This window comes from Balearica regulorum, chromosome 18, assembly GCF_011004875.1.
Source record: "Balearica regulorum gibbericeps isolate bBalReg1 chromosome 18, bBalReg1.pri, whole genome shotgun sequence".
Classification (NCBI taxonomy): domain Eukaryota; kingdom Metazoa; phylum Chordata; class Aves; order Gruiformes; family Gruidae; genus Balearica; species Balearica regulorum.
The window spans coordinates 4144434-4167314 of NC_046201.1; the positions used below are offsets into that span (position 1 = coordinate 4144434).

The 22881-nt window shown below is 43.8% G+C and overlaps 2 protein-coding genes and 1 non-coding gene across 5 annotated transcripts; 1 reads left to right on the top strand and 2 right to left on the bottom strand.

Annotated features, from left to right (window-relative positions):
- Window positions 1-1711: 1711 nt before the first annotated feature.
- Window positions 1712-10293, bottom strand: C18H17orf58 (chromosome 18 C17orf58 homolog). 3 transcript variants are annotated; one of them, XM_075770786.1, is made up of 5 exons: window positions 10227-10293; window positions 5219-5845; window positions 5017-5097; window positions 3329-3520; window positions 1712-2740 (listed from the first exon to the last, which is right to left on the bottom strand). In XM_075770786.1, exons 2-5 carry the CDS (start codon window positions 5496-5498, stop codon window positions 2553-2555), a joined length of 741 nt encoding a protein of 246 aa, XP_075626901.1. In that variant the 5' UTR covers window positions 5499-5845; window positions 10227-10293; the 3' UTR covers window positions 1712-2552. The 3 variants fall into 3 exon arrangements, with proteins under 3 accessions (XP_075626901.1, XP_075626899.1, XP_075626900.1); XM_075770784.1 differs by lacking the exon at window positions 10227-10293 and adding an exon at window positions 7734-7970; XM_075770785.1 differs by lacking the exons at window positions 3329-3520; window positions 10227-10293 and adding an exon at window positions 7734-7884.
- A 402-nt stretch (window positions 10294-10695) lies between these two features.
- Window positions 10696-10768, bottom strand: TRNAR-CCG (transfer RNA arginine (anticodon CCG)). Its single transcript has one exon. It is a non-coding gene; the product is annotated as a tRNA-Arg (tRNA).
- A 2091-nt stretch (window positions 10769-12859) lies between these two features.
- Window positions 12860-19263, top strand: KPNA2 (karyopherin subunit alpha 2). The gene is made up of 11 exons (XM_010311550.2): window positions 12860-12928; window positions 13722-13838; window positions 13936-14073; window positions 14501-14589; window positions 15414-15682; window positions 16821-16915; window positions 17014-17277; window positions 17894-18127; window positions 18214-18396; window positions 18502-18651; window positions 18753-19263. The coding sequence occupies exons 2-11, from the start codon at window positions 13764-13766 to the stop codon at window positions 18843-18845; spliced, it is 1590 nt and encodes a 529-aa protein (XP_010309852.1). The 5' UTR covers window positions 12860-12928; window positions 13722-13763; the 3' UTR covers window positions 18846-19263.
- The last annotated feature ends 3618 nt before the right edge of the window (window positions 19264-22881 follow it).

Sequence of the window (22881 nt, forward strand, 5' to 3'; positions counted from 1 at the left end):
TTTTTATGAATTATTCCAACATTTGTTTCAAATGGTTTTATATGGTAACACAAATTTTTATAATAGGAGCTGTACCAGCTTGACTTTCTTTTTGTCTCCTCGAATCTGAAGCAGTTATCCTTGGTCTAGATTTAGTTCATGCAACAGCTAATGGGTATTTAGAGTAAAAATTGGGGCTTCCCCAAAAGCCTTGAGTAAACCGCTGGCAAGACAGGAAGACAACAGTATTCCTGTACTCCTGGATTTCTGTGTATTGGCTGCAGAATTTTCATGCTCATCCTGCTGGGGAAAAATATATTTACTGTAAGGTATTGAAATTACCACGGCAGCTATTGCATGTAAGTGCCATCTTCTCTTTAGCATTGTTAATCCTGTCAGGGTTTTGTAATAGCGAGTGCAAGACTGTGGAAATCCACTTGATGTGGGAATTTTTTCTTCAGTATGTTAGTTAGCACGTGATAAGCCCAGTAAGAAGCAAGAGCAGTAGTTCTGCTCCTGCTCCAGCTGTATTTCAGTTGGGCTGTGAAATACAGTGGCGTGTTGCTCAGCTCTTGAGGTAACATTGCAAGGAGTGACCTTCCGAGCAAGAAAGGAAGGGTAAAATGATTTTGTAATGCAAAAAGAGAACATAGAATCGACTGGTCTTCAGGCTTGCTTCTAGAGCAATAGCTGTACCCAAGAGCAACACAGACGTTGTGTCAGTTACTGGCATTGTACTCGGCTTTGGATGTCATTAGCACTGTATACTATTACTTGCCTCTTCCGAGAGACAATCAAAATGAGATCTAGCTGTGGATGTTATTCTTGTACCCACGCTTCGTCTGGTTTTGATTACAGTAATGTCTTGGGGGCGGGGAAGGGTGCTTAACTGCTGTTCTGGGCAAATGGGTGACTGTAGGACTTGCTGGTTAGTCCCTGGACTTCAGCTGAAAATAGAAACAAACTTGAGATGCACATGTAACCCTTCCTCCTTCCACCTCCTGTCCTCCCGGTCCACACCAGTGCTTTGATTCATTGCCAGGAACAGTCGTTCTGCCAAAGCAAAAGCCCCCTCACAGTCTCAGGAAAATTCCATCTATACATGCTGCGCTCCATGCGAACTCTTCTTTCACATAGCAAAAGTGAGACAGTACATTTTTTAGATAGACACAAGCTATGAGTAAATTTCTGTCCTACAGTAACAGCCTTCTGTGTCCCAAAATATGATGTTGGCTTTTGGTATTCGGTTCCTATTCCATATCAAGAAATACTTCATATGGTGTGACTTATCGCCTGTCCGCTACTCCGCTGCTTCTCAGTGACGCTAACTCAGGCTGCGGACATGTACGAGAGGTAGAACTGTGAGAAAATGACTTCCGCTTCAAAACAGAAAATGCTGAGAGAAGCCACTGCCTCCTGTTCCAGGTCACATCATATGTATCACTGTATGTGTATTCTTTTAAGCTAGACTGCATTTTCACTTTTTTTTCATATAAATATGTATCTTAAAATCCCTGGCCAACTTGTCAAACAAGGAGATGCTATTGTTTAATATCGTTACATAATCTCTCTGTGTCTTCCAGAACCCCACGAACATTTTCTTAAGTTTCTTTAAAAGACTTAGGATTTGTCAATGCTGACTCAGAATAGCAAAAATTAAGATCCCCTTTGCAGAGGTTTCATAGGTTCTTACATCCCACCGCATTAAAGGTACTAAAAGAGTCTATCTTTGAATCAAAAAGTAACTTTACTGATGTGCAAGTACAAACTTGATAATATTTCTCACAGGAAAGTGACATTCAGTACACAGTTCTAGAACTTTTGAGGAACTGACATATGGAACGTGCGTGCAATTGCGTGCTTATTTTGCAGTCCTTGGCATGAACTTGGGCTGTTATTTGTAAGCCTAACTGGGCATTTGTGTGGTGCATTATGTGATTTGCTTTCAGTTAGTGTATTCATACGCTCAAATAATTACACAGTTATTTTGTATGCTTCATGTGAAAATCCAGCTGTTTGAAGAATGATGTAATTTTTTTCAAGTGTTATGGACATGTTTGAGGACATCAAAACAATACAAATGATACTTAGTTTTGTTGGGTTCTTTTGAATCAAATTGCATGTATATACTTTAGGCAGAATTGTGTGAAAACAAAGGACATCCTCTACAACTAAAGCTATGGTATCATCTAACATTTCTTCAGGGTTAAGGGTTTGAAAGTGCAGTTTCTTCTTGTGTGCCTGGAACAACGCCTCCAGAATTTTACTTTACAATTACTACAGATTATTAGGGGTACGTTACAGCAGAGGGGGCAATAATAACCTGTGGCTCTGAAAGCAGCTGGAGCAAATTCACGACCAGTTAATGTTCCCTTGACTTTGTGCTAAACTTCACAATATATAGGTACCTAGTCGAAATATTCCGTTCACGTTTGCTAAAGCACAAAACCATGTGTTCTGTTGTAACCAGTTTCAGAGGCGAGGAGAACTACCTCCTGCTGTTGCTAACCCAGGTTTATTCTGGTAGGTGAATTCTGCTGCTGCCCATGTCCTAGCCAGAGGTTACTGGAGCCTTATCGACACTTAGTGTGAGCCGCTTGCACTTTGCGGTTCCTCTTCCTGTTGAATCTCTTCACATAGCTGCTGCTGCTCCTAAGCAAGCCATCCCCTGGCCTCAGGCGCCCTCGCAGGAACTGCAGCAGGTTTGCAGGGATCTGTCGTCTCTTGTGGTAGATCCAACCCATCACAATGTATCTGCTGCCTGCAAAACAAGCAAGACTTCTGTGCGGTGAAGAAAGTGTGGATTTCTTCACTACGCTTGCTCTAAGGGCAACAGATTTCTGAACAGATGTGAAGACGTACCCTGCAGAAATATTTCCTGAATGTGTGGCTTAGTACAGTGGCACCCTGAACTTCAGTGGGACTTGTGGGTTCTGCTTGCATGGAAATAATGATTTACTGTGTTATATTGCAATTTGAAACTTTTTGGGGGAAATACTGGTATTTGATAAACTTGCATTTAGAAGGAGAACTGTAGAGACATCATCTAAGCTCCTGCTTAAATTTTTTTTTTGCAATCTTGAAAATTCTTGCAATCATTTTGGAACTAGATAAAGTTAAGAAAGGACTATGCTGCTACCTGACAACTTCACGCAGTTGGTTCTCTTCTCAAAGGTTTTAGAGAAACTGGGAAGCAAAAAGCTGTCTAGTTTAAGAGGGGGTTTTTTTGGTGGAGTTTTTTTTTTTCAAATTTTCCTAGCAACCCAGGATAAGCCTATTAAACTAAGGCAGAATAAAATTGCACTGCATGCAGAGGAATAGCGGAATGGATTTAGCTGAAATTATTTACCAAGTTTAAAGTCTGGACACGGTTTACTGCAGTTTAAAGTATCCACAACTAGAATGTGAACTCGAAAGAAGAAGGCATCAGGAGTAATATACAGGCGACTCATCTTGTATAATCCATCGCTGTTTACCAAAAGCGTAATCAAGTGGACTCCATTCCCCAGTCTCTCCATGTTATAAACAATTCCGTTCACTGCTGTTTTAAGGGAGGGGGGGGAAAAAGCAAGCATCAGATTACATATATTGGTGGCAACTCGGGATATATGTGAAGGCTCTCATTTGAAATGCTGTAAAGTAAGTGTCAGCAGAAATTCTTTGGCTCAGTCTTGAAAATAGGAGTTGCTTCAAATAATCACATTTGATGAGGTCATCACCTTAGTTCTTGCTGAGTTACTAACCTTACGCTGAGATGTTTCTTAGTGAAGTTTATAAAATGTTTGAAAGGAGAGTGATGACTTTCATACTGTTTTCCATCCTGATTTATAAAAAGTGGACACATTTACCTAACAAAGTAAAATTTTCAAATGTAAAACTTCACAATGAAGTCCAAAGTTAACCTGCTAATAAAACACTTCAGCTTTTGAAAGAAAAAGCCCTTGTCATACCAAGAAACAAGGGCACCAAGCAGGCCATGTACGCTCAATCACTTCATGCTGTCCACCCAACTTCTGGTTTTGACAAGTGCTGAGCTGACCACAGGCATCAGAAAACAACAATGGTGTTAGGGAGGTAAGGCAAAGAGGACTTCTATAACTGGTGTCACACTGCCTCACTGAATGAGAACTTTGTCATTTATTCTTCAATCTGCACTATAAATGTGAAGAAATGTAAAGCGCTGTCTGATCACTGCAATGGAACCTGGGCTGATGTCTTTTTCAATGGAAGAGATGAATGAGACGGCTGTTTGTTAAAGGCTGAAACAAAGGTCAGGTCGCTGTAAGGCCTGTGTTTGACAGGAATGCATGAGAGTGGTAAAAATTAAGGAATATAGCATTTGTAGAAAGCACTTCCTGACTTCTCCATTTAGAGAAAACAGATGTCTTGTAACGTGTTTATATTCTACAAATGGAAACATCTGTTACCACTAGGCATGTATTTTGCTTATCTCTTAAAATACTGTGAGAAAAAGCTGGTATCTGTTTCACAACTTCATAAATACAAGGCAAGATTTCAGTCAGAAAATGCTTGCTCTTAAACAGTCAGTACAAAAATACCAGGCTATTCACCATCTTTAGCTATGTCAGCTTGGACACACAGACTAAAGACATTGAATTCTAAGGAACTTCAAGGAGAATCCTCTATACAGAGAGGATCACAGTTTTATTTTTGTTTGGTTTTAATTTGAAACTTCAGCCCCCCAAAATCACAAACTCACTCTAAATAGTAAGAGGTAAGTAACACAACTACAATGTTTAATCTTAGAGTATCTAAAACAATTGACCAGCAGCAAGAAGACTGTCTTCCTCCCAGGGGTGGAAAGTAGAGGAAACAAAAAAAAAGAGCAATACTAACCCAAGGTAGGGAAAGGGTAATGTATGACTTGGTACCGTTTGTTGTAGTACATTTATAAAGAGCTGTGATGGGTCCTTTTAGTGTACTTAGTAATTATTTAACACACCCAGTGAAACCGTATCTTAAAAGTCAGTAACAGATGATCACAGGTGGCGCCTGCTTTTTCTGTGCGGTTCTTACCGAATTCACTCGTGCAGTAGGCCTCCACTTCGTCTCTCTCTTTCCTGCACTTGGTCAGACATGCCTTCTCCGTATCGCCATCTAGAACAGGCATGTAGAATGAGGGACAGGAAGGGGCCCTTTTGGGATATTTCATCTAAATTGGGCCACCCGACCCTTGGAAAGCTCACCGTATCCCTTGCCAGGGCAGTCTATCCCTTACCTTTCTCTAGTGTGCTGAAGTGGTACGGCAAGCTGGATGACTGGCGGTTGGTGACCCAGGAGGGTTTGGTGATCTTTTTCAAGGGATCAGTACGTTTATGGAGGATTATCTTGCCTGGTCGGTTGAAGTGATCCAGTGTGTTAGGATCATCTGACTCCACTGCTCCAGAGTCTAGAAAAGGATAAGCCTCCACTAAGGATGTCATCTTTTGATAGGAAGATGCTGCATGTTGGAAGTGAGCTGACACGCTGTTGGCAGCCTCGGCCAGACGTCTATCCATGTGCTTTCTGTTTGCGTGGTTGAAGCCAAAGGAGGCAGAAGAAGGTCCCTCAGTCGCGCTCTCCAGAGGCAGGGCCCCTCCATACTGCAAGAGGTGTTTCCTCAGCCCTGTGCTGTTTTCTAGAGAAGGCTTGGTGCGTTTCGTTTTGTCTGATGAGAGGGAGATGATTTCAGGAGGGTTTGACTGCTGCAGATCGGCGGGAGACAGAAGCCAGCGTTCTGTGTGGTTCCCTCTGGCACTGCTGGTTCCCCAGGCTGGCAGTTTGACTTGGCCAGGTGCAGCGTCTCCTGAACTATAAGCATCTTTGCCGAGAGCCTGGCTGGGCTTCTCAGTATAAAGCAGGGATCCTACATACAAAAAGAGAAGAGCAAATTAGCATTTTAATTTTTTTCTTCCACGTGCTTCTGAATGGAAAGTGCCTGGCAGATTTGAGACTCAGGTCCATAAGTGATGCTTTCAACAATATGACAACGTAACTGATAAATCCCTCAACAGATGAAATACAGTAGAGCTCCTCGTTCTTCTGCACTCAAACATAGACGGTCCAGTACAGAGAGCGCAGCTGTGTGAGCAAAACACAGGAGATTTGCATTTTTACTTTATTATTGTTGCAAATTAAAAACATGACTTATAAACAAACCCTTTTCTCAAAAGCCTGAATCTCCAGGGAGCATCCGAGGAAGCAAGGTTCACATTGCCATTTGGGATGCTTGTTTAAAAGACCATGACAACAGAACTATTTGGTTTTCCCATCCATGGGATGCCTTATTGACAATGTCATCTGGACTCTTCAGCAGCTTTGGGCTTTGAACGCTACTGAAAAGATCTTTATCCGCAGTGCTGGATCTCTGACTTTTGCACTACAGAGTTGTATAGTAGTAGTACCACAGTCTGGTAGCTAGGCTATTGCTGCTGAGTAACAGTTATTTCAAGGCTTTTCCAAAGTTGAGAGGGCAAGGGTTGAGAAAGAAAGGAAGTGTCTGGGAATCTAGTGAAAAGCTGGACAGTCACCTAAGTGTTTATACCTTCGCCTTGATCATTTGGACCTCACAAAGCAAAATGACTTTTCATTTAGCCTGGGAAGAGAGAAATTTCCTCTTGCTATTAGTTTTCCCTTTACTTTTGTCCTTCACTGCATGCCTTTAGTTAGCCAGCACAGTTTTAAAACAGTTCACCCACACACAGCCGCTGTCTGGGTGTTCACTGCCTGTGGTTAGCATCGTGTAGGAGGCTGATCCTAACTCCTTATGTGAAAAGAGATATTTGACATACACAGATGAACAACGTCCTGGTTTATCTTCTATAACTGACTCAACTGCTGACCTTGCCACTTCTCCCCCTTTGCTCTCACCAGCTGCTGTCATGGGAAAGATTCCCTGATATTTGGGCTGGCCACACGTAAAGTCAAAAGAATGTCCATGAAGAACGGGGTGGAAGAAGTCCAAGCTAAAGAAAGCAATAGGCAAGGGTATTTTGGAGATATTTCAATATGAAGCTGTGAACTCTGAACAGGTGTTTTGGACTTGGGTTTATAACTATACTTTTCTACCAGTTTATCATGCCTTCTCAGTCATGGGTTGTAACAAGAAATAGTTCATTTTACTCTACTCAATCCGTTCAGGACCTTGAGATTCATTTCCCTAAACCAGCATATTCCTGTCTAGCTCTTGCAACCTAAGAAATGCAACTGCAAGATAATCAGCTCCTGAACTTCTCCTTCCCAATGGAACAGACGTGTATCTTATTTCTGTACCATCAGAGAGGTACTAAACAAAAATAAATAAAATCTGCAGGACAGCTTGCTGCAGGTACACATGACAGCACAGAACATGTTGAAATAAATTAGAAATCTGGATTTTACAGGTGAGGGGAAAGAGACTGAAAGGGAAAGGTCACATACAAATCAAAAAAAATCCTACATGCAGAAGCAAGTCAAATGTTAATTGCTGAATGATGGCTAGCAGGATTCATGGCACCAGCTAGCTGCCTGCTTTTGGCAGGTGCTCTTAATTCTTTCAAATGCTGACAAATCAAATATTGCAATTTACATTCCCATCCCACAAACATGTTGAAATATTTCTGTCTTGAGCCCTTTTGGGACTACTGCTACCACTTGCTGAAAAGACTATAGCTGAAGAGGGCTGCTCAGGCAAGGATTTGTAGTAATGTGTTCAGCCTCCCCTCATAGCAAAGGCAAATATGCCCGAGCCCCACTTTGAATGTTAACAGACTTACCGGCCATGGAGCTGGAAGATGATCTAATGACAAAGCAGAGGAGCCAGAACACTTTGGTTGTCATTTTGAAGTAAAGTTTTTCCAGACACAAAATGAACTGGAGTCTTTTTATGCCCTTCCCCCGATTCATGCTAATGAGAGGCAGCCTTAGGGGAAACAGGAATCACTCACTGGACAACCCACTGGAGCAAGACCAAGCTGCTGCCGTCCCCGCTAGCCTCCCACTACCCCTGCCCAGGAGGAATGCGCACGGACACCCCCTTCCCCTATGCACACAGGTCTACACTGCCCGCAGTCACCTGCGTTTCTGTGAGTAACATATAGATGCCTGGGTTTAGCAAGATTTTTATTTTGGGGGAGGGTCTTGTTTCCTATGGCGTTTTGTAGAGAAAATCATACAGAACAAATATGGGTTTACTGGATATGGAGAACTACATTATAAAGTGCAACTGATGGATGCTGGAACATGCATCACCACTGCGATTTTGCGTCTGTAAAGGATGTGCATTGCGATAAAACATGTTTAGGTATTTCTGGCCACCTCCAGTTACACAGCTGGTAATCTCCTCTTTTAGTTTAAGAAACCCTTTCCAGTGATTATTTTCAGACTGAAAAATGTTGTAGTTACTGTCCTGTCCAAGGGACATCTCTGCTGACCCTGGATAAAGCTTTATTTTTAAATCTGTATTTGCTAACATGAAGAACTGCAAATTTTCACACACCAAGCCAATTCTGATTTGGATTACTGAGTTAAGTAGGCTTATCCCTGTGTTCCCACCTGAAATGGGTGACCTTATAGCTAGACAAGATTTCCATTGTGACAGTTTAGCTCACTAGCTGCTACTGGATGTCATGAAAGTTAGTGAACTGGTTTATGCCTTTAAGCTGCTGTCCTGGATTCGGCTGGGATAGAGTTAAATTTTTGTACTAGCAGCTGGTATAGCGCTGTGCTTTGGATTTAGGATGAGAATAATGTTGATAACACACTAATATTTTAGTTGTTGCCAAGCAGTCAAGGACTTTTCAGCTTCTCATCCTGCTCTGCCAACTAGAAGGCGGGTGCACCTGGGAGGGGACATAGCCAGGACAGCTGACCCAAACTGGCCACAGAGATATTCCATACCTTATGACATCATGCTCAGTATATAACTGGGGGGTCAGCTGGGAGGTGGCACGGCTCAGGAACTTGCTGAGCATTGGCTCCAGGTGGTGAGCAATTGTGCTGTGCATCACTTGTTTTGTATATTCTATTATTATCATCATCTTCCTTTTCTGTCCTATTAAACTCTTTATCTCAACCCACAAGTCTTACCTTTGTCTTTTTGATTCTCTCCCCATCCCACTGGAGCAGGAGGGAGCGAGCGAACAGCTGTGTGGTTGTTTTAGCTGCCTGCCAGGTTAAACCACACCAGGTGCAACTAATAACTTAAAGCCCTACAAAAGCACTATATCCCAGCTCCTGAAACTCACCCCCAACAGCAAATCTGCCCAACAGTAATGCCTGCGGCACGTGGGCCAGCTATTGCCTAGTTTAAACATTGTTTGTTTTGTACTGCCTTAATTAAGCAGTTTAATAAAATTTTTAAAAGTATAGGGCTTTATCTCAGGCAGCTATGGGTGAAGATACAGACAATTAGCCAGAATAGCGCACAAAATATATGAAATTTTAACATATCTGTTAGTGTGTTAAGTTTCTACTGCAGCATTTATTAATCTTCATATTCCTTTTTTATTTTAAACATTTTAAATCCAAAAGTATCCCAAGATAGCTATTAGGAAATAGGAATTTAAACTAAGGATGAGGCAGAGGTGAGCTCATATGTTCTTTATGTACTTCATCACCTGCTTGACCAGCATGTGTACCTGCAGCAAGAGAAGTCACCAATGTGACAGGCTCGTGCTGTTGATGGTTGTGCTGAGGATGGATGGATGGATGGATGGACAGATGTGTCAGTGTCCTTCCTGCAGATCTTCTGTGCTCCAGGAAGTTTTCTGTTTAAATTAGCTGGTAGTGTAACTCAACCTATATTACCATGTGGCTATGTCTGTATTAATGAGTTTCTCCAGACTCTTTACTTGGACAGGATCTTGATTAAAAGGAACTGTCCTTTGCGTTTGGAGTATTTCTACCGTTCAAGAAGCCACAGGTATGCCAGCAGCACTGGAGAGGGGAAAAGCTTTCCGTGCGGGACTCCTGGTCTGAGGAAAACGGGGACCGACAGCGCAATGACCACGTCGCAGTCCAAGAGCCTGCAGAAGGCTGTCCCGGCAGCAGCAGGAGTTACAATTACAGGCTCGGGTTCCCCTACACGTTTACCACAACGGCTTTGGAGGACCCACGGTGCGCCCCAGAGATGCGACCGTGGCCGGGACACAGCGACGGCCCCCGCTCCCCGGCCAGCCCACCCTCAGGTCCGCAGCGCCTGGAGGAGACCCGCTCTCCCGCGAACCGGTCCCGGCTCGTTTGGGCTCCCGGCAGCCAGGGACACTCACCAGCCACACGCTCGGCCACAAACCTGCGGCGGCCAAGGCGACGCTCGCTCCGGCCGCCTCACGCTCCTCCCGGGCGGAGGCGCTGCGCTGCCACGGGATCCCCGCGGGAAGGAGGGAGACGGAGGCGACGGTCTGCGGCACCAGGATCGGTGGCGCCTGGGAAGGGCGGCGGTGACGGCGGGCAGGACAGACGGCACGGCGCGGGCAGGCGTCCCGCTGACAGGGCGGTGGCTGCCGAGGGCCCGGCTGAGGGAATTTGTGGCCGCGCCTGGTGCCTGTGCCAGCGGCAGGCCGAGCTGCTGCCTCTGCTTCGGAACTTCTCCACCGGCCCCGGCCGCTGCGGCGCGGCTAAAAGTATTGGGGGCTGCGGGTGGGCGATATGACCACCGTGCTGCGCTACGCGCCCTCAGGAGAGGCAGCAGGCAGCCTCGCGCTACATCTCCCGCAGGGCCACAAAACGTGTGCGGCACGACCCAGATGGGACTCGAACCCACAATCCCCAGCTCCGGAGGCTGATGCCTTATCCATTAGGCCACTGGGTCACCCAGCAAAAGCTGAAAGCGCCGCGCAGTAAGAGCCCCGCCCGACGGCGCTGGCTCCGCCCCTAAGCGAGTTTTCACGTTCTCTCGTGACGGTATGGCACCGCCCGCCTCTTGCCACGCCCCTTCATGGCTCCGCCCCGGCTCCTCCCTCCTTGCACACCATTGGGCAGGGCGCTGCCCGCCCCGACGGGGCTCGAGGCCCCGCCCCTCCCAACACCGTGCGAGCACGAGCTGCCGCTGGCTCCAGGGGTGGGCTCGTGCCTTCGGCCCCTCCCGCCGCGCGCGCGCTCAAAGCCTGTCACGCGCGGCAGCCGTTAGCTTCCTCGGTATGGCGCGAGGACGTCGTCCTCTGTCCCTTCCGCGCGCGCCCGCCCGCCCGCCCGCCCGCCCGCCTCAGGAGATCTCTTCGGGCCGTAACCGCCCTTTTCTCGGGACGCCCGGCTTTAATGCTTCGCTTCCCCTCACGGGCCTCCTGGCGTCCGGCCACTGCTCCGACCCTCCTGCTGACTCCTGTGCAGTGCTACCCTTCGCCCCACTCTGCACCCAGCTGTCTCCCCTCACAGAGTGTCTTCCCCTCACGGTGGTTTTTGCCCCTGCTGTCGCCATTGCTTCAGCCCCAGCCTGGCTGCTGTGGGGTCATTCGTTCCAGCTGCCCAGCCTCCCGCTGTTGCTTCCCTGTGTTGGTAAAGGCCCTTCAAGCCATGACACCTCCCGGCTGCCCCAAGGCATGTTTGCCCCAGATTGGCCTGCAGCACGCAGTACTCGGCCTCCCCGAGTTCCCAGCTCACCAACAGCCTTCTCCCTGCCCTGGGACCCCATCCCTGCACTCCCCCTGATCCTTTGTCGAGGTTATGCTGCTCCGGACTGCGCATTCACCAGCAACGTATGATCTGGCAGACTATCTTCACGCTGGCCCTCCTGTCCTTCGACGCATCAGGTGTTTTACCTCAATTCCAACTTTTAACCCTCTTTTTCTTCTGCCAAACTACAGTTCTTTTCAATATCTCTGTGACTGATGTGCTTTCCCTTCTCTTGACTTCCCTACTCTTGCTTAAATACTCTTGCTTTTTTAATTTATTTTTTTTTGCAAAGCTAAGAGCTGTAAGGCCCAAAACAAACTATATAGGATGTCACTGGTAATTCTTCGTCCTCTGCATATGTCTTTTGTCAACTAATACGTGCACCTACAGATCAGTATAAATAGTTTAACGTAATGGTTTAACACGCAGATGTATCAAGGTGCGTCTCCAACACTTCTCTAACCTGAGTTGTACATTATAGATGTTGAAGTGCCTGAGTTGCTGGCAGAGTCATGTTTTTCCCCCAGGTTTTATGGTTTGAATTACATCTCCTGTGAAACAGGGTGTTCTTTTGTATTACATCTCTTGTAAATAGGCTAAACCCATCTGGTAAAATCCCGATCTGTTGATTTTCTGGGCGTGCCACAAGGGTGGACATACTTTTACTGCTATTCCGTACAATTTAATTTTGATCTGTTCTGATTGCTGTTGAATTGCTTTAAATTGCAATCTCACATCCCATTTTCTTTAAATTCCTGTGTGCTACATTTCCAGGAGATGAGAGTCTCAGGAAAAGCCTGTGGTGACCTGACAGTCACTGAGGTAGAAATTAGGTTGTACATGAGGAAATGGCGCGTTATTGCCGAAAACCCCTCAGAGCGTGAAAACCTCCCCGTCCTCATCCCTCCCGGGGGAGCCACAAGCCCCACGACCTCCCCAGCCCTCTTGGTTCCCTGGGTAGCCCCCAGCACAGCCAGCCCCCTCCGTGTGAAACTACAACTCCCGGCATGCCGTGCGCCGCCTCTGAGGCAGGAGCGCCGCGGTCTGCCCGGCACCGTCCCTGCGCGCTGAATGCCGGGAGTTGTAGTGTTGAGGCGGAGACGAGTATTTGAATGCGTGACGTCTGGTCTGTCCTTCTGGGAGCATGGTGGGGATTCGTTCCTCTTTCTCGCGAGACGAGCTGCATTTCAAACGGACCAATCAGAATGTTGCTATGGCTCGAACTGGCCAATAGCAGGGCGAGGGCGCGGGAAATTTAAATCCCGCCTGGAGCGCTCGGGGGTAGTGGTAGCGTGCTCACAGGTTGGGAGCGGTGCGGCGACAGCAGGACGGCGACTTGCGCGTGGAGCCCGCGGTGGAGGTGCAGGAAGGGAGAGCGCGGTGGGAGCAGGAGGGGGGAGCGAGCCTGCCCGCCTGCGGCAGCGAGAAGACTGGGGTGTAGTCCGTGCGCTGGTCTGTCAGGAGGGACTGGGCAGTAGGGCAGGCCGGCAGTCCCTACGAGGGGCTCCCTCCGGAGCCTTTCGGGTATCCGCGGACACGGGCCGCTGCCTGGAGTGGGGCTGACAGGGCTGGCGTGTCCCAGAGCGGGCTGTGAGTTTCGGCTGAGTTGGGGCCGAAACGAAGCCAGCCCTAATGTAGAGGGTCGCCTTGGAGGTGGCCAAGGTGCAGGGCTTGTCTCGCTACCAGGGTGGCTGCTACTGTGTGCTGCTGGCAGCACTGGCACAGCAAGTCCCCCCGGGGGACCTTCCCAGTATGAGATCTTGCTGTTCCCATCAAAGGGGGTCGAGGTGGGACCGGATGGGGTGCCTGTGCAATACAGGTATGACCAGTGAAAACAGTATTTAAAAATGTATATGTGCTGCCTATGGGAAGGAAGACTAATTTTGCTCCTACAAACAATGACTCTGATATTGTTTGTGGCTGGAAGTGTCATACAATGATGTATGTGCGTCTACTGTTTTTGTGTTAATGCTAGAGCTTGCTGTAACAATTAGGCATTTAAAGAGACTGCTGTAATGTTACTAGTATCTTTGATCAAGTTGGAGGCTGTTATTCTAACTAGTATGGACAGGCGTCTGTTGTTACCAAGCATTGATCTGAGTTCTTAACTTTTGTGGAGTAAACTTGATGTTTATTACTTGCTGTTTTTTCAGGCTTGTTATTTATCGGTTTCTCTCAAAAATCTAATAAGCAAGATGTCTACTAATGAGAATGCCAATGTAGCAGCAGCTCGCTTGAACAGATTCAAGAACAAAGGAAAGGATTCAACAGTGAGTATTTTGATGCCATTAGTATTTTAGTTAGCCATCATCTCTTTAAACATGAGTTGTAAAAGCCAAAAACTTACAATGAACGTATATCCTTCAGGAGATGAGAAGGCGGCGTGTTGAAGTTAATGTAGAGCTGAGGAAAGCTAAGAAAGATGACCAGATGCTTAAAAGAAGAAATGTTAGCACTTTACCAGATGATGCTACTTCTCCACTTCAGGAAAACAGGAGCAATCAGGTAAGTAGGTACTTTGAACAGGCACACTTGGAGGTTTTGCAATATAAGCTCATGCAGTCTCACCAGTATGAATTCATTGTAGCGCTGTGTCTGGCATGAATACATATATGTTACCAACTTAAGTCTATACTACCAAGTCTAAAGGACAATACTCTTAAACACAACGGCCTAAGCTATGTTTTAAGCCAACTGTATCAGTGTAACTAAGTGGTGTGAAGCACTCATTAATAAGCTTTCAGTAGATCAAATAACTGTAGATAAAGCTGTAGCCGATGAGGTTTTGGGGTATCACATAGTAGTATAATCCTTTAATAAAGGAAGTGGTTGTAAACTGAGGTCTACTTGTAGTATTGTATAGAAGGCCTCCACAGTCATGAAGACACATGCCTCTCCCAACAAAGTGTTCATGTAACTTTTTATTGTACAGGTTTCAGCACACTGGTCAGTTGAAGAAATAGTCAAAGGAGTTAATAGTAATAATATGGAGCTTCAGCTACAGGCTACTCAAGCTGCCAGGTAAGGAATTTAGAGATAACCAATTCAGCTGTGCAAGCCAATAACTAGGCAAGGTAAAAGAATTAGAATATGACCCTAAGTGTCTGCTTATGGCAGCAGCTATGGCTTTTATCAGACAGTATTTCAACAAACACCTGAGTCAGCTTTATATACAATGTTTATGTACACTTAACTTAGTCATAATTTTATTGAGACTATGTGGCTTTTGAATGTTTAAAGTGCATGAACATTTCACTAAGAAGTAGTAATTCTTTCTAGTGGTTTTGAGGTGGCAAAATAAACAATACTCTATCTTGTAGGAGTAATAATAATAAACCATTTGTTACAGCAAAATAAAAAAATCTTTAAACCGTGTTAACACTTGACTATAATATTTGAGTGCAGTGATCCACCTCAGTCATCTTACTGTTCACATTATTCTGGGTTTTGAAGTATACCAAATTTCCTTTCTCTTTCCAAATCTAAAATCTCCCTTAGCAAGCTTGTAAATTGCTGCAGTGCTGCTCCTGGCAGTCATTAACCTGTCTCCTGAGAAACCTCTAGCAAGTCAGATGTATTATGACTCTTGAAGGTCTGCTTTATTTCAAGGTCTGAGCAGAAGCTCTCATGTAGTGAAGACATGCCAAAACCAATGTTAACAGAGGTTTATGAATCTAGTGTTCAGCTTGTCTGTATTTCTCCTTCATGTCTTGTGTTGCCTTCTCTGAATGTTAAGGCAATGCTGAACCTTTTATTTTTTAAATATGGAATTTTTTAGAATGTTTCATCTGTTGTTCAGATCTCTGCAGGCAAAAATAATGCTTTCTGTTTGTCTTCCTCCTTAGGAAACTTCTCTCAAGAGAGAAGCAGCCCCCAATAGACAACATAATTCGGGCTGGTTTGATTCCAAAGTTTGTCTCCTTCTTGAGTAGAGCAGACTGTAGTCCTATTCAGTTTGAATCTGCCTGGGCACTTACCAACATAGCTTCTGGCACATCGGAACAGACAAAGGCAGTAGTAGATGGAGGGGCTATTCCAGCCTTTATCTCACTACTGGCCTCTCCTCATACTCACATCAGTGAACAGGCTGTGTGGGCTCTAGGAAATATTGCAGGTATGTCAATATGCTGCACAACTCTCTTTAAGGGAACAGGTCTGCAATAGAGGAGGATGCTAATACTGACATGTCATGCAGCATGCTGAGTTTCTTGAGAACTCTGCCTTAATGTTCTTCAAGTAAAGACATGTTCTGCAATGTGTAGAGTATGCTCTGAACAATTCTTTATCTTCAGACCTGGTAGAAGGTCTCATGCAATACCTGGCAATCTATGGGTTGTGTTACGTGGCTTGCTTCCATATTTCGGTTCGGTTTTGATAGAGCTATATAACCATGCTACAACACTGGGATTTTTCACATATCTCACTGGGTGTTTTTATGACTTGTCAATACAGAGCAGAGTTCATTGATTAGAAGGGGAAAGGGAGGAAGCAGATGGCTTGCATAACTGTGTATGTTTTGGCCAATGTTCCTTGCTTTGAAACAACTATTTACTGATGTGGAAGTATTTAATGCTGAAGTTTTTCATGCACCTTTCAGGATTACTTGATCTGTCAGTGTTGGATCCCATTCTTAAAGCTGGTCAAAATTAATAATTTAGTTAATACAGCAAAAAATATATTTATGGTTTCCAACAGCTATGCCTTAGAGAATACCAAATCTTCACATAGAGAAAATGAGCTCAGTAAAAGCTCATTTGATTGGAGTTTTCTTAAAGTTTTGTCCTGAAAGTTTTTAAACTGAATTATAAGGTACTTTTTGTACCTTGCCATAGAAGAATTCAGTGAAACTTTGACATTCCTTCAGCATTGTACTATAGAACCCAATTATGCAACCAATGATGATAATGCATTTGAAGTCCCATATTATGGGAAGAGCTCTGTTCTAGTGGTAGGGCTTAGATAAGGTTTCAAGGAAACACATAAGTCCCTACTTAGTTATGAAGAAAAGCTGTGTAGAAAACATATGCTAAAACTACCTCATTTTCCAACAGAAAAAAATATAAGCTTGGTGGCTTGATTAGAAAAACACATGCTTGTCTCATGACTTAACCATGGCAGTAGTCCTGTTGTCCTTTTATTTAATCTAGCCCTTCTTAAGCAGTAGAGGCATTCATCCTCTAGCACATAATGATTCTGTATGCACACATACCTCTATTCTGGTCTTCACCTGACTATTTTTCTTATTTTCTCAGGGGATGGTTCTACCTATAGAGATCTGGTTATTAAATTTGGTGCAATTGAGCCTCTGTTGAGTCTACTAGCTGTTCCTGATCTCTCTTCTCTGGCTGTAAGTGTGCAGTATGATTTAAGTTACAGTTACTAATAAGAGAGTAGAAGAGCTCAAGTAACTAAACAGTTGCTTCCCATTTATTTCAACTCTTGCAGTCTGGATATTTACGCAATGTTACCTGGACCCTCTCAAACCTATGTCGTAATAAGAATCCTGCGCCACCCATAGAAGCTATTGAGCAGATTCTCCCAACTCTTGTTCGGCTCTTGCACCATGATGATCGTGAAGTGTTAGCAGACACATGCTGGGCGCTCTCCTATCTAACAGATGGTTCCAATGACAGGATAGAAGTTGTAGTGAAAACTGGGTTGGTGCCACAACTTGTGAAACTCCTGGGATGTAGCGAACTGCCAATAATGGTAAGCTATCAGACATGCAGACTGCTGTTGCTTGATTTGAGTCATAAATAAAACTGCAGTTAGAATAGTGTCCATGTATGAAAAGAACCATTCATTTGCACAAATCTGGTGCTTGTTCCAGGTTTTTTGTAGGTAAGCCTTGAGATTCTATCTTGCCTGGACACTGCCCCATGTGAGGCATAGACTATTACTGTTGATGACTACCAAGCTATTCTACACAATCATTGGATTTAACGCACACGCCAGCACAACAGTTAACATCCTCTAAAGCTTGCTTTTTAACTCTGAACTACTGTTGTAAAGCTGAATTCTAGGGACAATGTTTAGAAGTGGACTCTGCATGCTATCATTACAGTACAATAAAACTGCATTTAGTACTTAAGAGATGGTTTTCCTAAGCTCTGTCGTAGGTAGTTGTTTGCAGATTGGCCTTGGAAGGTGTGCGGTCCTGGTATGCTTAACACCTGCATATGTAATGCTAGTGAGGAGCTTAAAACTCATCAGTATGTAGCATACCATGCTGTTAACTGGGAAGGCTAGACCAGAGGGGCTGCATTTGTTAAAACAGATGAGATTATATCAATTTTCCTAAGTACTATTTTGATATTTGTTTCAGACTCCTTCATTAAGAGCCATAGGAAATATCGTTACTGGTACTGATGAGCAGACGCAGATTGTTATTGACTCAGGAGCGCTATCTGTCTTTCCAAGTCTCCTTTCTCATCATAAAAACAACATTCAGAAAGAAGCAGCATGGACAATGTCCAACATCACTGCTGGACGTCAGGATCAGATTCAGCAAGTTGTAGACCATGGTCTTGTACCATATCTCATTGGTATTCTGAGGAAGGTAAACAAAAACCCTACTTACTGTGTTGAGGCTTTTACTATTATTACAACTGTCTGTGTTTAAATACCTTGTTTTTGCTTTCATAGGGGGATTTCAAATCTCAAAAGGAAGCTGTGTGGGCTGTGACTAACTACACAAGTGGTGGAACAATTGACCAGATTGTGTATCTCGTTCAGGCTGGTGTTGTTGAACCCCTGCTGAATCTCCTCTCAGCTAAAGACAGCAAAACTGTGCTGGTTATTCTGGATGCTATTTCTAATATCTTCTTGGTATGTGGATGCAGTTGTACTCAATCATTGTTCAAGGTATTGCTAATAGTTCTCTAGTAGCTAGTGTCATGTATCTTTCCTGAGGTTATTCCATGTTTCTTGCAGGCTGCTGAAAAGATTAATGAGACTGAAAAACTTTGCCTCATGGTTGAGGAGTGTGGCGGTCTAGACAAAATTGAAGCTCTTCAGTCACACGAAAATGAACAAGTGTACAAAGCCTCATCCACCCTGATTGAGAAATATTTCTCAGCAGAAGTAAGTGGCTGCAGGATTTTTTCTGCTTTTATTTTCTATTCAAGCACTGACTACTAAGTTGAAATGCTACTGCTCTTTCAAAACTGTTCTTTTCCTTCTAGGAGGAAGAAGACCAGAATGTTGTACCAGAATCTACTGCTGCCAGCTACACTTTCCAGATTCAGGGCAGTACTCCAGATACTTTCAATTTCTAGGTCTTGCATATACTGCAACCACCGACGAGTCTTTTGGCACACAAATGACTGCTGCCTCTTTGTCTTAATAGCTCCTCTTGGTTTTCTACTGTGTTGTTTATGTGACCTGTAGCACTTTGTCCAACTTAAACATACTTGAACAGTTCAAAACTGTACATATTATATGAATTTCTAACTGTAAACCTTGTTCTTTCTGAGATACTTGTAAATACTTGTTCTCTTTCTGGTTGTTTACTGTCCATCAGGCATAAGAATGCAAGTAGGCCATACAGGCTTGTTGCAAAGCTTAAGCCTCTACTCTGCAAACCTCTTTGTAACCTATTGCTTTCTACATAACCTATTGCTGTAATCAGTACACTGAGTAGGCTTTTAAAGAGGTTTTATATTTTAAGTTCAATAAAGTGATACCAGTACATCACATTGAACTGTGTGAATTGCTCTCTTAGAAAGTAACTGATATGTTAAGTATACTTAATCAAAATGTATAATGGCAAGAATGCAGGCCTAAACCTTGAGAGGTTATATTCTGAAAGTGGTGGCTTCAAAACAGCTTGATCACCAACCTCTGACTTCTGTGTCTAGCAGGCTTCTGTTACTGCAGAACAAATGAATTGCTGCTTCTCCAGATACTTCTTGCAGAAACCTGATTAGTTCTACCCTGTTCATAACTGACCTAAGCTCTTCTACCTTTTGGAGAAATACTTAAAGATTGTAGTAGCACTAATTAACTGCAAGTAATAGTGTTGAGCAGGGGTAAGTATCAATTGTAAGTATGTTCAGGTAGCTTTAGCATAGGAAATGCTTTGAAGCAGTTGCCTGCTCTGGAGAGCAAAAATGAAGGCCTTGTCTTGGAATCTGTTGCCCCTCTGCTTTTAAACTGTTAGAGTAACCTATTCTGTTTACAAAGGTGGTTGTACAGTGTAGTGTTTTGGGGGAGTAGTGGGTAGAGAGAAAGACCTGCATAGTCCTGTTTTCCTGTTTTCTGGCACTCTGGTAAAACTTGGATTGAGCTATTTCATAACTGGAAACTGACAGGAGTTAATGTGTCTGAATAACTACATGACTGGGCTCTCTGAGCCTCCAGCTCTTGTATGATGGTGCAGGAGAGGTCAGTTTTTCATGGCTAGATTTTTTTTTCATAAGCATGATTTATATTTTAAGCATAGCATGTCACTTCAGTGTTGTGTGCTAAATATCTCTTCAATAATAAAAGGTAGGCAAAAATTCTAATGTGTAGGAATTGTCCTGGAGTTCCCCTATGCTTTGGTCCTCATTAAAAAAAAAAAAATAATACAGCCCTTGTACTCTGCTAAGCAAACTTGATGAAAGAATCTGGTTTGGTCTTGTGCATTAGTCTGTACTGTGTGCTTTCAAGTCTATTTTAAAGTGCATATGCATATATAGGTGGATTTTGGTGTAACTCTCTTGAATTTTTCGTTAAGAATACCTAATCTTTCTAAGCCTACATTACCATTCTCATGTACTGCTTCCTAAGACTAAGGAGTTATTGCTAATGTAAAAGATACCGCTCTCACTGCCTCTATTGTGGTGCCAATCTACTACCACCTATTTCACATTTGCTGGCAAAAATGGTACCTCTTTAACTGGAGGCTGTGATTACATATGCACCCACAGATTTCTCTGCAAGCTACTTGCTTGGATCTTAGGTACTGCTGGATGGTGATAACCTTACAAAAGGTAGCAGATAACTTGTCTGCATATACATTCATATTTTAGCCAGTGGTTAGCAGTGGTGATGGTTCCTACAGCGGAATCACTTGTGAACTCACCAGCATAAGCATTCTTCTGCTGGATGATATAAGCCATGAGTTCCTTCCTCCAGCTCGGAACATGGTTGAGACACTTGTTACTGTCACTGGTGTATCAATGGGGTTGCAGTTTTTACATTTTGCAAAATATTGTCTTGCAAAAATCACAGTATCTTTGAGCGGATTAACAATGACCTCATACTTTTGACTATACCACTTTAACTGCTTTTTCTTTGCCCTAAGACAAAGCTGCAGCAAGTAATAAGCTTTACTGTAGGAGTCTTTGAAGGCAATCAGCCCCATGGCTATTGTAACCCTATTGCATCTACTGCTTGAGAAGTTGCTGTCAGCATTACTCGCCTGTGCTGCCAAAGGAAGGGTGAGACTGAACTGTGGCTGCAGCATACTCCTAGCACTGCCTGACTAATGGGAGAGACGGTGGGTGGCACCTAGCACCTGCAGAAGAAGCTGTAGGCAGTACCAGACTGAGGAGCAGAGCTCAAGTCTAACACCAACAGATACCAGACTCTGGTCCCAAGGGTGTTGCAGTATCATCTTAGCAGTACCCATGCAGAGTGGGAAGAACCATCTGCCTGGCAATGCCCAAAGCTTTTATTGTTGGAGGGGGGAAACAACCAAATAAGGCTCTTTCTTAGCTGCAGTGAAGCCTTGTGTGTCCTTTGCTTTGTTGTTAAACCTCCAACTCTGACCTGAAAACATCACTTACAAAATCATGGTTTTCTGCATAACTGTAGAGAACAGGAAGAATTAACCTGTATAAAAGCAATTATGTAAAGTCTGTTTTCATAAATTAAATAATTGTTTCTACATGCTTTATGCTTTTGTTTATAAAGGCAATGACACAATGGCTTGTGAAGCATAATTCAGAATTCTTGAGTAATTTTAATTTTCCAACTCTAAAATATCGCATCTTCCGGTAGAGGGTGCTACAGGCAATCGCACAGTCTTTGAAGGGATTGATGTGGAGTTTCACCCAGCCTGGACCACTCAGGTATTATGTGCTTCATTTTCCTATTAAGAAAATAGTGAGAAAATCCCTCAGGGCACCTCTTGTAGTTACAGAAAACATATATGTGCTAATTCCCAAGTATTTAACCGGATCAGATATCAACTATAAAGTATAATGTTTTAAAAGTGCTATCTCAAGGTACTGTTACTTTAAAACACAACTCCTTCCTTTAACTGTTTTTTAGCATCTATGCAGTTGAGTTTTCTATCTCTGTATAGAAAAGGGGATGAGAATGCAGAAAACTTATTGAATAGTGTTATCTCTACTTTTTTCCCAGAGTACTTGTTTCAGAATTATCTAATATACTGAGTTAATAATAGAACACCTCAAATTCTTCTCTAGATGCCTGACAGCTCAGTGGCTTAATAATTAACTTGCTGGGGACTGAGACTTTGTTTTTATCCAAGAAAAATGTGTTCAGCCTGTCGACCAATGAGCCCTGTTCTTGGCAGCATATATTTCCACAAGCAACAATCTACAGTGATTATGAGTAAGTGACTGGGGTGAGTCACTCCTTATTCTAAGAAAATGCAAACTATTTCTGAGGTTAGGATCAGAGTCACCCATTAGGCTGTGTCTCTAGCTTAAAAAAGTGGTAGGAGCAAAAAAAAGAGAGGAGAATTGTTATTGCTCCTGGGGTTTGGTTTGTTGGCTGGGTGGTTTTTGGGGTGGTTTTGTGTTGCCCAGCCAGATTTAGGAGCTAGCCTTATTTATTTGGCAAATGCTTAATTCAGGACAAGGGCTGGAATAAACGTCTGGTGGCCTGTGTGTCAGCCTGCCAACTCCTCTGTGCTGAGAGCAACAATAACAGACCCCTGCTGACATCAACTGGCTTGGAATGCAGTTGTTGCTAATGCTGTTTTATCTGTGGAGTGATGGCAAGATCTCAGTCTAAGATCCCAGCAAACGGAACCATCTCTGAAATTCTGGTGCCAGCAGATGCTGCATGCATGATTGCTTCCACTCGCTGCTTCTGAAGATGCTAGGCTCTGAAAGAAGAACAGGGACTTTGCAGTCTAGTTGTTCAATAGCATGTCTGTTCACTTTCCACTACAGGAGGAACAGTTTAAACTGTGGAAAAGCTAGGAATGGTTAAATTAGGAGAAACATATTCTTTATTTCCCTGTGTTTTAGACTGAAAGAGTGTCTTAAGCAAAGCTGCTTCCTGCTACTCTATACAGAATGGTTTAAATTGCACAGAACTACAGTGGTATATCGAGGAAAAAAACCAGCTGTA